The sequence below is a fragment of the Chiloscyllium plagiosum genome, chromosome 2 (genome assembly GCF_004010195.1).
Source record: "Chiloscyllium plagiosum isolate BGI_BamShark_2017 chromosome 2, ASM401019v2, whole genome shotgun sequence".
In the NCBI taxonomy this organism is placed as follows: Eukaryota; Metazoa; Chordata; class Chondrichthyes; order Orectolobiformes; family Hemiscylliidae; genus Chiloscyllium; species Chiloscyllium plagiosum.
This window is the reverse complement of record NC_057711.1, coordinates 25,389,947-25,406,232: the sequence shown is the minus strand read 5'-3', so window position 1 is coordinate 25,406,232 and position 16,286 is coordinate 25,389,947. Positions and strand designations below refer to the sequence as shown.

Here is a 16,286-nt window from a genome sequence, read left to right as displayed (position 1 = left end):
TTGAAAGCCATCTGCCACATGTAGGCCCAAGTCTCCAGTCTATGTATATCCTCCTATATTCTCTGATAGTCCCTTATGCTTTCTGCTACTCCACCAATCTTTGTGTCATCTGCAAACTTGCTGATCATACCAACAGTGCCCTCTTCTAGATCATTTATGTATATTACAAACAACAGTGGCCCCAATACTGACCCCTGTGGAACACCACTGGTCACCTTTCTCCATTTCGAGAAACTCCCTTCAGCTACTACTCTCGGTCTCCTGTTGTTCAACCAGTTCTTTATCCACCTAGCTAGAACACCCTGCACACCATGTAACTTCACTTTCTCCATTCGTCTACAATGGGGAACCTTAGCAAACGCCTTACTAAAGTTCAGGTATATGACATCAACAGCCCTTCCTTCATCTAATAACTTGGTCACTCCCTCGAAGAACTCTATCAAGTTGGCAAGGTATGATCTCCCCTGCCCACCACTGATAAGCTCATTCCTTTCCAAATATAAATAGATCCTATCTCTCAGTACCCTCTCCAGCAAATTCCCCACCACCGACGTCAGGCTCACTGGCCCGTAGTTACCTGGAATATCGCTACTACCCTTCTTGTACAGGGGACAACATGAGCAACCTTCCAGTCCTCTGGCACGTCACCTGTATTTAAGGATGTCACAAAGATATCTGTCAGGGCCCCAGCTATTTCCTCTCTTGTCTCCCTCAGCAACCGGGGATAGATCCCATCCGGTCCTGGGGATTTGTTCACCTTAATAACCTCTAGCATATCCAACACATCTTCCCTACTTATGCCAGCGTGATCCAGACTAATCAAACTTCTGTTTCTAATCTCCAAGATTCATCATGTTCCTCTCCTCAGTGAACACTGATGCAAAGTAATCATTCAGAATCTCACCCATTCTCTCAGGTTCGGCACACAGCCTTCCTTCATTATCTTTTAGTGGACCAATCCTTTATCTAGTTACCCACTTGCTTCTTATATAAGAATAATACCCTTCATGATTTTGTAGACCTCAATCAGGTCCCCCCTCAATCTTCTTTTTTCTAATGAAAACAATCCTAACCTACTCAACCTCTCTTCGTAGCTAGCACCTTCCATACCAGGCAACATCTTCATAAACCTCTTTGCACCCTCTCCAAAGTGTCCACATCCTTTTGGTAATGTGGCGACCAGATCTGTACACAGTATTCCAAATGCAGTCGAACCAATGTCTTGTACAATTTTAACATGACCTGCCAGCTCTTATACTCAATACCCCGTCCGATGAAGGCAAGCATACCATATGCCTTCTAGACCACTCTATCCACCTATTCAGATACCTTCAGAGTACAATGGACCTGAACACTCAGATCTCTCTGCTCATCAACTTTTCCCAAGGCTCTTCCATTTAAGGTATAGTCCGCTCTAGAGTTAGACTTCCCAAAATGCATCACCTCACATTTGCCTGGATTGAACTCCATCTGCCACTTCTCTGCCCAACTCTCCAGTCTATCTGTATTCTTTGACAGTCCCTTATGCTTTTTGCTACTCCACCAATCTTCATGTCATCTGCAAACTTACTGATCAGACCAACAATGCCCTCTTCCAGATCATTTATGTATATCACAAACAACAGTGGCCCCAGCACTGATCCCTGTGGAACACCACTGGTCACCTTCTTCCATTTCGAGAAACTCCCTTCAATTACTACTTTCTGTCTCCTGTTGTTCAACCATTTCTTTATCCACCTAGCTAGAGCACCCTGCACACCATGTGACTTCACTTTCTCCATTAGTTTACCATGGGGAACTTTATCAAATGTCCTACTAAAGTCCATGTATATGACATCTGCAGCCCCTCCTTCATCTATCAACTTGGTCACTTCCTTAAAGAACTCTATTGTGTTGATAAGACACGATATCCCCCCGCACAAAGCCATGTTGCCTATCACTGATAAGCCCATCCTTTTCCAAATATAAATAAATTTTATCCCTCAGTACCTTCTCCAGTAACTTTCCCACTACTGATGGCAGGCTCACTGGTCTGTAGTTACCCGGAATATCCCTACTATCCTTCTTGTACAACATGAGCAACCCTCCAGTCCTCCGGCACCTTACCTGTGTTTAAAGATGCTACAAAGGTATCTGTCAGGGCCGAAGCTATTTCCTCTCTCACCTCTCTCGGCAACCTGGGATAGATCCCATCTGGTCCTGGGGATTGTCCACCTTAATATCCTTTGGCCTACCCAACACATCTTCCCTCCTTATGTCAACATGATCCAGAGTTAACAAACTTCTATCTCTAATCTCAACATTCATGTCCCTCTCCTCAGAGAACACTGATGCAGAGAATCTCGCCCATTCTCTCAGGTTCAACACATAACCTTCCTTCCTTATCCTTTAGTGGACGAACCCTTTCTCTAGTTACCCTCTTGCTTCTTATATAAGAATAAAAGGCTTTGAGATTCTCCTTAATTCTGCTCGCTAAAGTTATTTCATGACCCCTTTTAGCCCGCTTGATTCCTTGTTTAAGATTGGTCCTACTCTCCCAATTTTCCTCCAGGGCCCATTCTGTTCTTCACTGCCTGGACCTTATGTACGCTTCCCTTTTCCTCTTGGCTAATCGCACATTGTCAACTGTTGTCCATGGTTCATGAATCTTGCCTTTCCTATCCCTTATTTTCAAAGGTACATGCCTATCCTGCACTATCTTCAACCTATCTTTGAAAGCCTCCCACATAACAAACGTGGATTTTCCTTCAAATAGCTGCCCCCAATCCACATTTCCCAGCTCCTGCCTAATTTTGATATAATTGGCCTTGGTCCAGATTATTACTCTTCCCCTAGGACCACTCTCATCTTTGTCTATGAGTACTTTAAAACTTACAGAATTGTAGTCACTTTTCCCAAAAAAATCCCCCACTGCAACTTCTACCACCTGGCCTGGTTCATTCCCCATCACCAGGTCCAATATGGGTTAATAGCGTCATTAAATTCACAATGAGTGGAATTTGTTACAAGTATCTTGTACATTTGCATATGTGCACTGTCCTGATTTAAATATGTGATATAAGACTGTTAATATATGTTCAATTTTAATTAATAGCGCTTGAATGAAAAATCCACAATAAATCTTAATTTTAGTGCTAAATGTCTGTTCCCTTGTTTGTTTTTTTCTTTATACTGACAGGAAAATACCATCATGGTGTCGACAAACCTGACCCTAAAACATGGAAGGCCAATTTCCGCTGTGCCATGAACTCATTACCTGATATAGAAGAAGTAAAGGACAAAAGCATCAAAAAGGGGAGTAATGCATACAGGGTGTACAGAATGCTACCAGCTACTGAAAAACCAAATAAAAAAGGTACTTGATGAGCACTTGGTTTTCAAACCAAATCTACAGAATTTTTAATGGACAGTTGAGTTGCTTTCAAATCATGATTCTATCAGGGGATTCAGATGACATGATCAACCATGAGTCTGATAGTTGATAGTTTAAGTCTATGATTTGAACTATGACATTGATTACGCCGTTGAAACTCAATCCTTATTGTTAGCACATAAATGTAAGAATTTTTGGTAATGTGAGGAAATGAACCAGTCTAACTTAACCATCTCATATTCAGTGAGGAGTAGTATCCACTTGTCCCTTCTCCTGGAAAGAACACCTAATTTTCTTCTTGAATTTATTTATGCTATCCATCTCAGTGAACTTTGTTGGTAACTCAGCCCAGATGGTATTGGGAAGAGATTGGGATATGGCGGGGTAGTGGTGGAGTTGGAAGAGAGTCTTGAAATTACTTCTGTCAACAATCTTAGCACAAATTGGGCAGACCGGGGCAGATATAGTTCAATGTAGAAAAATGTAAACTGCAATTCAGATGTTGAGTTTTATTAAAGGTTAATTTTGAGCCAGAATACTAAAGCAAGCAAGTTAATCTATAAATTGTACTTACAGCATTATGCATAGTCGTAGTCACTGCTAAAAATATATTGCAGTTATTGAAAAAAGAAAGTAATCAGATGATTGTGGAAATGCAGAGGTTGGATTATGATGAGCAATTTGGAAATTAGACATATCCTTCTTGGGAAAAACAAGTTAAAAGATTATACCAATGCAGCTTTTCAGAAGGATGGGTTCCCTGCAGCTTTTTATTTCAGGGTGGAAAGGTCAAGGGTCTCATGGTGGGTAAGGGGGATAGTTTGTTGGGCAGGGAGAAAGCAGCACATAATCCCCTACCTCTTGGCATCCACTCTTCCAGCCTTCTTTCACCTGCAGGGATTCCGGAGACCTGGGAATGGAAAATGGAAATGAAGGGGAAAAGTGAAATGGTTCTTGAAGTGAAAGCAGGCAGCTTTGTGATATTATTTACAGGATCTAACGACAAGCAAGAGCATATTTGGTTGGCTGCCCTTTGCTTGGATGGAAGTAAGGAAATCGGGTTCCTGTTTGAGACTTGTTGGGTCTGAACTACTGACACCAACTCACCCATTTTTGGGTTTAACGTTCCAGTGAAATGTAAACCTATGGACAAAATTCCCTGGGAAATGACAGAAACGGTAGTAACTCATTCAAGTACAGATTAGATAGGTTGCTTTCACAATTTTGGAATATCGAATGAATAATTTGAGACATGGCCTGTGGTTAGTGGAGCACACAATCTGGAGGAACATTTGCCTTTAGGCTGATGCTGTCTCACATTTTGCACCATTGGGAGTTTTTTCCAACTCCTGTCTGGGTTTGTGATAGGCCAAATGATGGGTATTGATTGGTGTAATTTAGTTAGCAACTCTGTTACCTTGCACCATGTGACTAGCAGGATGGAAGACAGCAAACCAAATAGATCTTGGCCTTTGTCTATCAATTTTTATATAACCAGGATGAAATTTTTTGCAATGCTCACATAATTGATGGTATCGCTCCACAACACAAGCTCCTTTGTTCAACCCTGACTGGTCACATTCCATTGCATGGGCCCAGAAATACAGGAACTGTCCCACTGCTTAGAGTAATTTCAATCTTAACAATGATATATGCTATAACTATTACTCCCAGACATTTGTGAACCTTCCTTTGTAACAATGACGTTAGTATTTTTAAGTCACGGCCTGTTCATATATGGGAAGTTCTCAGTTTCTGCTCTATGTTTCTGATTGTAGCCATGATGTTTAGTTGTATCCAGGCATTTAATTGTATTTTAATTATACAAATTTGTTTAGATGGACTGAATGGCCACTTGCAGTACCCTAATGACTCTAGTTATATTAATGTCCTTTGATTATCACATACCTTAACCTTTATCTTTAAATTGTACCCATTTGCATTAGTTCTGCCAATGAATTTTTGTTTCTTAAATGACCGTTAATCTTATTATGATATTTAGATCTGCTATCACTGGTCTGTCTTTACCTGTATTGTATGTTCATTTCTTTGAGTTGAAATTTGGGTTGATACTCTCTCAATGAAATAGGTTTCATTCTGCAAATTAGGGCAGAATTTTGAAGTTGCAGAATGGCCATCATGTTCAATCTTTGATCTTTGCTATTGACTACTAACAGTCGGTAGTAAGCTGCTTTGAACAACACTTTGTACTTTTGCAAAACGTGTCATTATCTGTATTTTGGTTTACAACTTAAAAACGTTCTGTAAGAGGTGAGATTGTACATGAGGTTTCTAATCCTGTACTGTACAATGGGTGACTGTTGAAAAGGATAAATGAGTCCGGATATGTATTTTACCTGAATATTTCTCCCTAGCCATACCCTTTTTAAGGATTAGCTTGTGTTCAGAGCTGCCTGTCTCCAGTCACTGACTATTTTCATTCTGAAATATAAAATATTTCTTCACAGGAAAGAAGTCAAAAGTGGAAAAGGAAGAAACAAGTAAACCAGCCAAGGTGAACTGATGGATATTTACTGTGTTGTATGACTGTGCTGAGTTAGTGGTGTGCGTCTGCGCAGAGATTGGGAACTTCTTTCATACTGTTCTGACTGTGTACTCACACTCACACTCACACTCACACACCCTCCCCTAACTAGCCGCCAGCCTAGACCGTCTCAATTGTGTTATGCACATACAGACCACACCTGGACATGTGTTGCCGGAAAGGCGCGGCAGGTCAGGCAGCATATAGGGAACAGGAGACTCGACGTTTCAGGCATTGGCCCTTCTTCGGGAATCGCACTAAAGATCGCACGTCTCTATTATAGCATGGCATTGCTAATCACTGTGCAGCATGCAATGAGGCAGTTCCAACAAATGTAGGGAATCTATCAGTATCCCAGCTTCAGCACAGAGGATACATTTGCTGTTCTAAACAAATGCATGGCACAGTTAGAGAGTCACCACAAACTGGATATTTATATCTTTTAAAATAAACAATGATTTATCAGCAAAACGACTGTACCCCAGAGAAAAAAGTGCCCAGCAAATATTAAATGAACACTTTTCATTTTTACCAGAGTGAGAATAAAATGGTTAATGTTTTCAATGAGTTGGTGTAGAAAACCCTGCATTGGTTTGCAATTTGGAGAATGGCCGATGAGTCAATCTCCCTGCCCTCGCCCTCCTCTGGTACTGCCCAGAACTGGATAGTACAGGGTGTGATATGCTAGGCCATAACCTGTCCTTTAATTACTGCACCAACCTCAGTTATAATTTTAGCAGTTATTAAAGGCCATTCTTTTCACTCTTGTGTCATCATGTTTTAGCATTGAGGTCAGTAAAGGAGTAAAAATAGTCGACAGGAAGTTCATTACAAAGTGACAAATTTATATAAACAGCTTTGTTTAGATGTGATTCATGAACTTCTGAGATTTTCGCTAAAATAATGTGAGAAGGATATCTCCTTCTGTGGGGGATTCTGGGGGCTTCTGTGCTGTTTACAATTAGACTGATTTGTTTCTTAAAAACTTTCTTTTTGGTAGTGGAAAACACCAAGTTTTCCTTTTGAAGAAAATCAAGTATTGATAAACAGTCATGGTCTCTACACAAACTCCAGTCCTGTAGTCAAAGAAGATGCACAAGTTCACAGCACTGTGGGCAGTCATATGGGTGAGTCTTGTACATACTTGACTAGACCAGAAAAGTCCATTGTTTAAATGCCAAGATTATCTCCTATTAATTTATATATTTCCATGGCCTTTGAAAAATATATGGCACAGAGAAAACTATTTATTGGAATTAAATGGGATATGTTGGTATGTGAGAGTTAGCAGGTTAATTGTATTATACCGCAGTAGAGCTAACAGCTCTCATGACTCATCTGTTTCAGTATCTCTCAGCAACCAATGTTGTCTCCCCAACACAGGTAGCAACAGACACAGTGTTGATCCACAAGGAAAGATCAAAGTGAAACCTTCTAACTGCAGAATAGCATAAAACTTAGAAGAGTGAGTAGTGGCAGTGGATTTTCATGCACCAAACTTTTGTAGTATGGAGGACATAGCCTTGCATCTGTGTCACACCACACAGTGAAGCTATTGTCTTGAACATGCAGCCATTATGACAGTCATAATCTCTGAAAGTACAGAATCTTCCATATTGTGGTTATGTTCAAGAGGTTTCTTTTATGAAAAAAAAATGACTACATAATGACAAATAAAAGTAATGCATTAGATGCTATCATCTTCATCTTTTGAGCAGTTCGAGTGTCATATCAAATCCAAAGTTAGATGTTGTGACGCAACTCACACTCCTGTGGCTCTCTAATTTTTATTGTGCATTTTCTGTTGAGAATTCTGTTGTATATAGTGTTGAGGAATTTATTTGAATCCACAGTCAGATAGCAGGCTCAACAGCAATTCTGTTCCAATTTGATTGTGACTAAAGCAACTAGTAATCCTGATTTAGTATGAAGAAACTCCTTATGCGTTTTCAACATGATTTGTGGAAGTGATGAAGTACCACAGGGTGCTCTCTCAATGTCTCACTGGGGGAGTTACAACGCTTGTGGCTGCTAGCCATTATAAATGAGAGGTTTCTCAGAACGTGGGAAATCAGACGTATGTTGATATCTGACCTAAAGACTCACGTCTTGAAATGTGCCTGTTTCATAATTTTTAGTCATACTTCCGTGAAAACTGCAATTTTAATTTGAAGAAAATTCCCTTACCAGCTTAGAATTATAAAGTTAAGCTTTGCAAGGCCGTACTGTGGGATTAGAGGGTATTGGGCAGCAAGAGAGTGGAAGGTCAGGTCACCTGCTCCGTAATGCTCTAGACATTGCTTAGATTGATCCTAATTACTTACAGATCAGGAGCAGTATACATAAGTGACATTCATGACTGGTTCTCCAATCCATATCCTTGTTGAGCAGGCTTCTATAACAGAAAGGTACTCAGAGTTCACTGTGAATTATGTAAAAATCTACCTTGTCTGAATTCTGCATGGAACAGGGAACCTAATTATCATTGTTTAAAGCATGTGCCAGCATATCCGCTCAATTGAGAGTGTAAACACGTCTTTGTTTCTTTTAAAGAAGCATCAAAATTAGTGTATTGAGGTTTTTTGGTACTGTGGAGCTGCCGTGGTGGAGTGGTTCATGGCCTGAGTGTGGAAGGGAATTGTAAAGTTGGTGATATCCTTTGTCAGGAATGAAAACATGCCTTTTCTATGTTGCATGAGACATTTGCTTGCAATGATATGCAATCTGATACAGTGTGATTCCTTTTTAAGAACTTGGGCATTCTCCAAGTCATAGTGTACTGGAAGAACCAATGATTGTCAGCAATCCTCCAGACGTCTGCCAAGTTATAGAAGTGACCACAGAATGTGACGACCAGCCTATCAGCACAAGCCAGCTATACCCATTGCAGATCTCCCCAGTCTCCTCCTATGCAGGTTAGTGTTACGTTGTAACCCATTCAACATTGTCAGTTAATAATCCCAGATGTTTTACAAGGAATGTTTATGCACTTTAAGCAAAAATGTTGGAACATTTTTCAGTCTGGCAAAGCAGAGGTTGCACTGACAGACCAAGTGTAATTGTTTGTAGAGGCATGTCTCAAACTCCCAAGGAAGAGCTGGGAGATTACTAGTGGGTCATTGATAGCGCAGTGGTCACAAAAGCTGTCCCATTGATACTCGCAGGTTCAGACACCAGTCGTACGGAGTTAACTACACTCAATCAACACAGCAGCAGTGAAGGAGATACAGTTATCAGGAGATCTAGAGTCCTGCAGTTCTCCATTTTTTTTGGAGGGGGCGGAGGGTGGAGAATGTGGGTGCTGGGTCAGGAGTGGGTGCGCTGTGTCTTGAAGGGGACTGGGGGCCGAGCCATCAGTACTGGGGCCTGTGATTTCTGTCCCTGGCTCCGTTAACAGGTTCAAGGCTCCTGCAGCCTCTTAGTGACAAATGTTGGAGCTAGCGGGTGTATGAATGAGCTGGCCACCTCACGGTTGTACAGGAAACTATTCCAGTGGGAAGAGTTAATAGGAATGCATGGATGGTCGGGTCACTGACATCAGGGGGACAGACACAATTGTTTGCAGCAAAGAGCAAGAATCCAAATGGTTTTCTTACAAGCCCAGTGCCAGTGTTTGGGATGTTTGGTCTGGAGAAGAACCAGTAGTCGCAAAGATCTAGTTGTCATGGACTCTCTAGGTACCAGTGAAATAGGCAAACAGGTTGTGGTCAGGAAAGGTTATGAGATGTTAAGGCCTATATTAAAGTGTTAATCCCAAAGCTTTTTGATTTTACTTCCTGTCTCATGGCATGGTTTGTTTGTGGTTATATTATTGGATGAGTAAACATTAGTCCAAATCCCACTGAGGAGTTTAATTTCAGCATATTAGATAAATCTGGAATAAAATAAGATTGTATCAGTACTCATGACAGTGAAATGATTTTTGTTGTGAAAATCCTTCTGGTCTAGCCTCTGTGTAAATCCAGACTCTCAGCAACACAGTTGTCTTTAACTGTTCCATGTAATGGCCAAGAAAGCTACTGGGTTCTATTATACTATGGTTTTAAGAGGTGTATTTTCTCTTTTTTTGGAGTAGTTTTAAGACCGAGTTAATGAACTGTCTATTTGAATCTGATAAAGTGAACAGCTTGTGAGGGCTTGGGTTTTGTTTCATGTTGGAACAATAGAAGCAGCCTGAATGGGTGTGGTCAACTCCCACAGAACCGGGATTTTTAGTTTTAGTTTTCAGCAGTTGTAGCTGGGGTCTCAGCAGAGTTTAGAAGCTGTAGTATATCTCTCCCTGCTCCACTCTCTTTTAGAGTTGTCTCTTGATGTTTTTTTTTCCTCCTGCTGCTGGAGTTGCATGCGAGGCAATATGTTTTTCTGAATTTGCCTATGGCCAGGGTGTGTTTATAGGATTTTCTAAATTGGGTGTTTACTAGAACAGTTAATTGGTAGTAGTTATTGTCTCAATTATTTTATTAAGCCTTTCAATAGAGTTACAGCTAAGCCAGTTATTTTATCTTATTTTTCCTTTGTTGTATTTTAACTGTAGTTTATGGATACTGTGTGTTTTGCTTCAAATCTGGTAGTTTGACCAGTTGAAAAGCATCTGGAATGCAACACCTTATGCTTACTTCTAAAATAAGAAAAATGTAGAGTCTAGACTATCCTCTGAGTATCTTGAGGGGGTATGGTCTGGTCCATATCGCTATTCAAATGGTTACAGTGAGAAGGTTGTTGCTGAACAAGTGTTGTTGATGCCATCTTCCATCACTTTACAGCTGATCAAGAGCAGACTGCGGGGTGCAGGGTTGGTCTGGTTGGAACAACTTGGCTAGTGGGTTCCGAGGAAGGGTCACTGAACCCGAAATTTTAAATCTGCTTTCTGTCCAGATGCTGCCAGACTTGCTAAGTTTTCCCAACAATTTCTCTTTTTGTTTCAGATTTCCAGCATCCACAGTCATTGGGCTTTTTGCTAGGGCTGCAGCAACTTTGCTGTTCCTTCACATGGCATTGTGGGTGAACTGGCACCAAACAGATCATAGTGGTTCAAATAACAGCACATCACAGAATGTTAGTGAGATCACATCATGAATACTGTGTGCACCTTTGTTCTCCTTAAGGATATGTAACTGCATTGGAGGATTTCAGGGATTGTTCACTAGGTTGCTATCTATTGCAGAATAGGTAGATTGTGGTATGTGGGAAAGTTAAACAGGTTTTGTTTTCTTTGGCATTTAAAAGAGTGGATTTCTGCCAGTTGCTCCAGTTTCCTCCTGTAGTCCAAAGATGTGCAGGTTAGTTGGGTTGGCCATGGTAAATTGTCCGTAGTATCTATAAATGTGCAGGCTAGGTGGATTAGCCATGGGAAAGGTGGGGTTACTGGGTGAGGAAAGGGGGCTGGATATGGCTGGGATTCTCTTCAGAGGGTCGAATGTCCTCTTTCCTCACTAGGGATTCTTTGATACTGTGGTTTTAGTTTAGAACAATAACATGTTGACATTCCTAGCAATACATAAAGCAAGATCTTTAGCACTTGTATAAAAGTAAATGTGTGGTACTGCTATGTAAAAACCCGAGGTCTATGTTTCTACTGTCTTGTTTGCAGCTAGATTGAATAGTGGAAACAAACAGTTGTTCAAAGAGAGAAATGAAAAGAACTTGGGAGAATATTATTTCATTTAAAAGAATACAAACTTTTAATTTTAATCGCCAATTGGCAGCCATGTGACCTTCCAACACAACGTTTGACATTTATGTAGTATTTGTTGTTCCTGCCTGCAAATCCGCAATTGGCAAGGCTCCATTGAATATATTTGGCAGAATTCCTCAACAAAATCAATTGTTCAATGAACTGTTCCAGTAGGAAATGGTTCAAGAATCATGTGGTGCCATTTAATGGGTATTGTGAAGAGCGTTGCTATGTGTGGTCGTTTTGTTAACCTCCCTCATAGCAACAGCTACACATTTTAGCTTTTAATGCTATTCAAGATTGACCCATTCAGAATCTTGTCTGTTTGTCGAACTTGATGGGAGTACTGCTTGTTTTGCAGAAGCAGATTTTTGCACAGACAAGGTGTGACTGTTAACGTAATGGATCAGAGTTAATGCTGGATGAAGAGCTAGGTGTTGTTTTGATGAAAATGAAATTATCTGCAAAATGAGGCTGAAGGGCAATTGATTTAAATTAGTTTTCACTTTTGTTTATCCAATAGAAAGTGAAACGGATAGCGTCGGAACTGAAGAAGAACCTGATGAGGTCAGTAAGGAACATGTTGTCTTGAAGCCAAAACAAAAAACAAAGAGAAAGTTTATTTGTTTGAAGGCATTGACCGAGCTGGTACAGACCTCTTCTCTGTATTCTTCCACCTTGGCAGCATTGCTGTATTTAAACTATCCCCCTCCACTGCTGAAACCTGTACTCACTGCCACTTTACCTCAACAGAAGGTCAGAGCCTCATAAGAGGTCAAATTTGAGCCTTCTGGGAGAAGGCAATGAGCAAGTCAATAATAGTGAAAAACTGAATCCCAGCTTCGAATGATAATGTCGGTCCTAATGGCCAGTTATTAGCACATTGTAAAGTGCCAATTGTTTTGCTGATATTTCTTTCAGACTCAGCTCCCTAGCTAAGACCACTGAACTGTAAGATATAAGAGCAGAGGGAATCGGCTTAGCTCAGTTGGCTGGATTGTTGGTTTACATTGTGCGATGCCAACAGCATGAGTTCAATTCCCATCACCGGCTTGAGGTTACCATGAAGGACTCTCCTTCTCAACCTCTTCCCTCACCTGAGGTCTGGTGGCCTTCAGGTTAAATCACCATCAGTCGCTTCTCTCTAATGAAAGAGCAGACCCTATGGTCTAATAAGACTTTGGCGACACATCAGCAACATAGGAGCAGAATTAGGCCATTCGTTCCATCAGGTCTACTCTGCCATTTGATCATGGTTGCTATGTTTCTCAACCCCATCCTGATGTCTTCTCCCCATAATTCTTAATCCCCTTACCAATCAAGAACCTATTGATCTCTGTCTTAAATACACTCAGTGACTTAGACTCCAAAGCCCTCTGGAATGGGTTCCACAGATTCACTGCCCTCTGGCTGAAGAAATTCCACCTCATCTCAGTTCAAAAGGGTTGTGCCTTCACTCTAATGCTGTTCTCTCATGCCCTAGTCTCTTCTACTGGTGGAAATATCTTCTCCATATCCACTCTATCCAGGCCTCTCAGTATTCTATAAGTTTCAATGAGATCCCCCCTCATCCTTCTAAACGCCATCGAGTACAGGCCCAAAGTTCTCAACCTCGTATCTCATTAGACAAACCCTTCAGCCCCAGCATCATTCTTATAAACCTCTTTTGGACCCCCTCCAGCACATCCTTCCTTAGATAAAAGGCCCCAAACAGTTTATAGTATTCCAAATGCAGTCTGACCAGAGCCTTAATCAGGGAATATAGTCTCTCATTTATACCGGATACGGTCAAACTGAGATAGTAATACTTAAAATTTGAGGGGAGTTTTTCTTCTTGCTGGGTTTATGCTCAGATTTAATGGATTGCAGAAGATTCAAAAATATCGGCCTGAGGAGACTCTTGTGATGCAGTGGTGCTGACCTTACCTCTGGTCAAGGATGCCCAGGTCCAAGTCCCACCAATGCCAGAGATGTGTAGTAATGTCTCTGAGCAGGTTGACTAGAAAGCATCCAGAAATTGTTAGGATTGTGGGATACAGGCCAGGCCAGTAAAGCAACCTGCCCAACTTCCATTGAAATCTGGCACGGTTTGGTTAGGCTTCCCTCACTGGTCTGCATCACAGACCTGTCTGATTCCTGAAATTCCTTGTGAGCCTGACAGGTACCATGGCAATTCTACTTTGTAAATTGAATTTAGACAGAACCTCCCTGCTCCCTGATAGTACAGAAGCGAGCCATTTTGGCTCAGTCAGGCTGGTGTTCCGTGAAAACCCCCTCCGCTCTACTTTCTCCTACCCTCGCTTGAGTCATACATTAAAGACACAAGCGAGGAGCAGTCTTTTGAGTCTTTGTTTCCACCATCTCTTGAGGAAGATAATTTCAGAGTCTTTAAATATTTTTAAAGCTGATTTTTAAATACATTCCTGATAAGCAAGGTGGGGCTGAAAGATTAGGAGGAGTAGGCAGGAATGAATTTGAATTAGCTTTATTGTCACATGTACTCATAAATGCCATGAAAAATTTACTTATAGCGCCACCTTAGATAGGTACCTGGTTACAATTCCTTGAGTACAAATTCTGAGGAAAAAAATTGGAAATAAAAAAATCCAGCATTACAGAAATTCAAAAATACAAAATCATAGTAATAAATAAGAAAAATAAAGAAATAAAAAGTTCTGAATAACAATGCTTCCACCATAATATAACAAACAGAAAAAGTAATTTAAAAAAAAAGTTGAGAAGTCAGATCAGAACATAATCTTGTTGAGAGACAGAGTATTGTCTAGGGATCAAATGATTTGTTCTCCCTTCCCCTAATTTGTACATTTGCCTCACTGTGGTGGCTTCTAATTTCTCATTCAAGTCCACATCTAGCTTCCACTTAAATATGTCTGAGAATTTCCAAATCCATGTTGTAGCAAGTTCCACATTCTAACAACTAAAGATATTTCACCTGAATTTCTTGCTGGGTTTATTGTTGACTATCCTATAACTTCGATCCTTTATTTTGCCAACTGCACAATCTTCTGCACATTCACTTTATTAATTATGTTAAAGACCACTTGTCAGCCTTCCTATTTCCTAAGGAAGTGCAACCCTCCTTCTCGGTCTTTCTCTGACAGTTACATCTCTTCATTTTGAGTGTTTGTAAGAAGAATATTATCGCCGTTGTGAAGAAATCTCATTTTCTCCTTTGTTGTACGCTTAGGGGACTGAGAGCACAAACCAAGACCAGTCACAATGGCAGCAAAGCAATATCGAAGGCAAGGAGTTTCTGAGCAACATCGGCATGAACACTGCATTTTCCCCTTCCGCAGGTCCCACCGTGACCTCTAGCAACTTCAGTTTCAAACTCCTGACCAATGGCTCTGAGAAAGCACCCGTTTATACCTCTGCCACATGCACCAGCCTGTCAGTCAGCATCTCCACGTCGTCTGTGCCATCGCAGCAAGCTTCTTTAAAACACCGTATGGCTGAAAACCGAGCGACTGTCATCATGAAGACATCAGACTTAACGCGAGGCAAGAACTGACGAATCCACTATTTCCTTGGGTGTAATATCTCCTTGTTCTGGTGATGCCTTAACTGGGATAAGCTGCACTGTACCATAGATGGACCTTATAGGCCTGTTGGACTAAAAATATATAAATATATATATATCTATATAACTTAAAAGAAAATGTGCTGCAGAACTGGAAATCACTTGGTTGCCTTTGCCTCAACTGCCATCTCCAGTTCATGAATTTTAACTCAGGACATTATATTGAATGATTTTCTCTGTTTTCCTGTTGCACTTTGCTGTTACTTCAATGACAGCAAGAGGCCGACCCTTGCCTCAGCCTTGAATGCATGTCTGAGCACTCGAGACAGGACCAATATGATACAACCCCAATCTCCACGTGCCTATCAAACCCACCTGCAGCAGGGGACAAAAAAAAAATGTGAACTGCTTTGACAATGTGTAAATTTTTTTTATACTCTTTGAATGTGCATATGTATATAACGCAGGAGAAATTGAATTTTACTGCTTTTTGCACCTTAAATCTAGGCTCGCACTTAACGCTGTCACATTGCTGGCAACTACATGCATTTAGAACTTAAAAGATTCCTGTGGTTTGGAGTTTATGGCCTGATCTTATGCCTGCTTACACTGGTCTCCTTTGCTCAAGCACAAAACTATAATAAGCAGTGCGCAACAAAAGTAAAGTGGCTTGATTAAAAAGGACTGGTTTTAATTTTTTTCTAAAGCAAGCTTTTTTTTATCGTATGTAAAGGGATTATTTTATTCAGGGTAATTGAATTCTGAAATGAACATAAATCTTTAAATTTTTTTTACCAAAATAAATGTTGTTTCTATCTTTGTTTATCAGCATAAACATCTGTGGTAAATTGATAATTTTTTTTTACAAATTTGTAGCAATTATAGACTCTCCAATAAAATGTAGCCTCTACATCAGTGACTAGATACAATGTCTGTCGCCATTATGCTTTCTTCCAAATGTACGTTAATCTCACAGTATATAGGTTGATTCAAAATATTTTTAAGCATGCTGTCACTTGAAGTTATCAGTATGATTTTGGAGACCTACAGAAAACATGGAAAAATGCCCAGTGACCTCCTGCAGAAGTTGTTATTTTTACCAAGGACCTTCTGTAAGCATTGACACTTTCCCCAGGGACATCCTGCAATATTA

General features: G+C 40.6%; 1 protein-coding gene across 5 annotated transcripts in view; it reads left to right on the top strand.

The window, feature by feature from the left end:
- irf2 (interferon regulatory factor 2) overlaps window positions 1-16,052 on the top strand; it is a 64,833-nt gene extending 48,781 nt beyond the window's left edge. For all 5 annotated transcript variants that reach the window (XM_043705676.1, XM_043705646.1, XM_043705656.1 and 2 more), the window contains 6 exons: window positions 3,179-3,355; window positions 5,842-5,888; window positions 6,919-7,045; window positions 8,669-8,833; window positions 12,116-12,159; window positions 14,801-16,052. In XM_043705676.1, coding sequence (XP_043561611.1) covers window positions 3,179-3,355; window positions 5,842-5,888; window positions 6,919-7,045; window positions 8,669-8,833; window positions 12,116-12,159; window positions 14,801-15,124 — 884 coding nt within the window. In that variant the 3' untranslated portion in view covers window positions 15,125-16,052. The remainder of the gene's footprint in view (window positions 1-3,178; window positions 3,356-5,841; window positions 5,889-6,918; window positions 7,046-8,668; window positions 8,834-12,115; window positions 12,160-14,800) is intronic.
- Window positions 16,053-16,286: the final 234 nt, after the last annotated feature.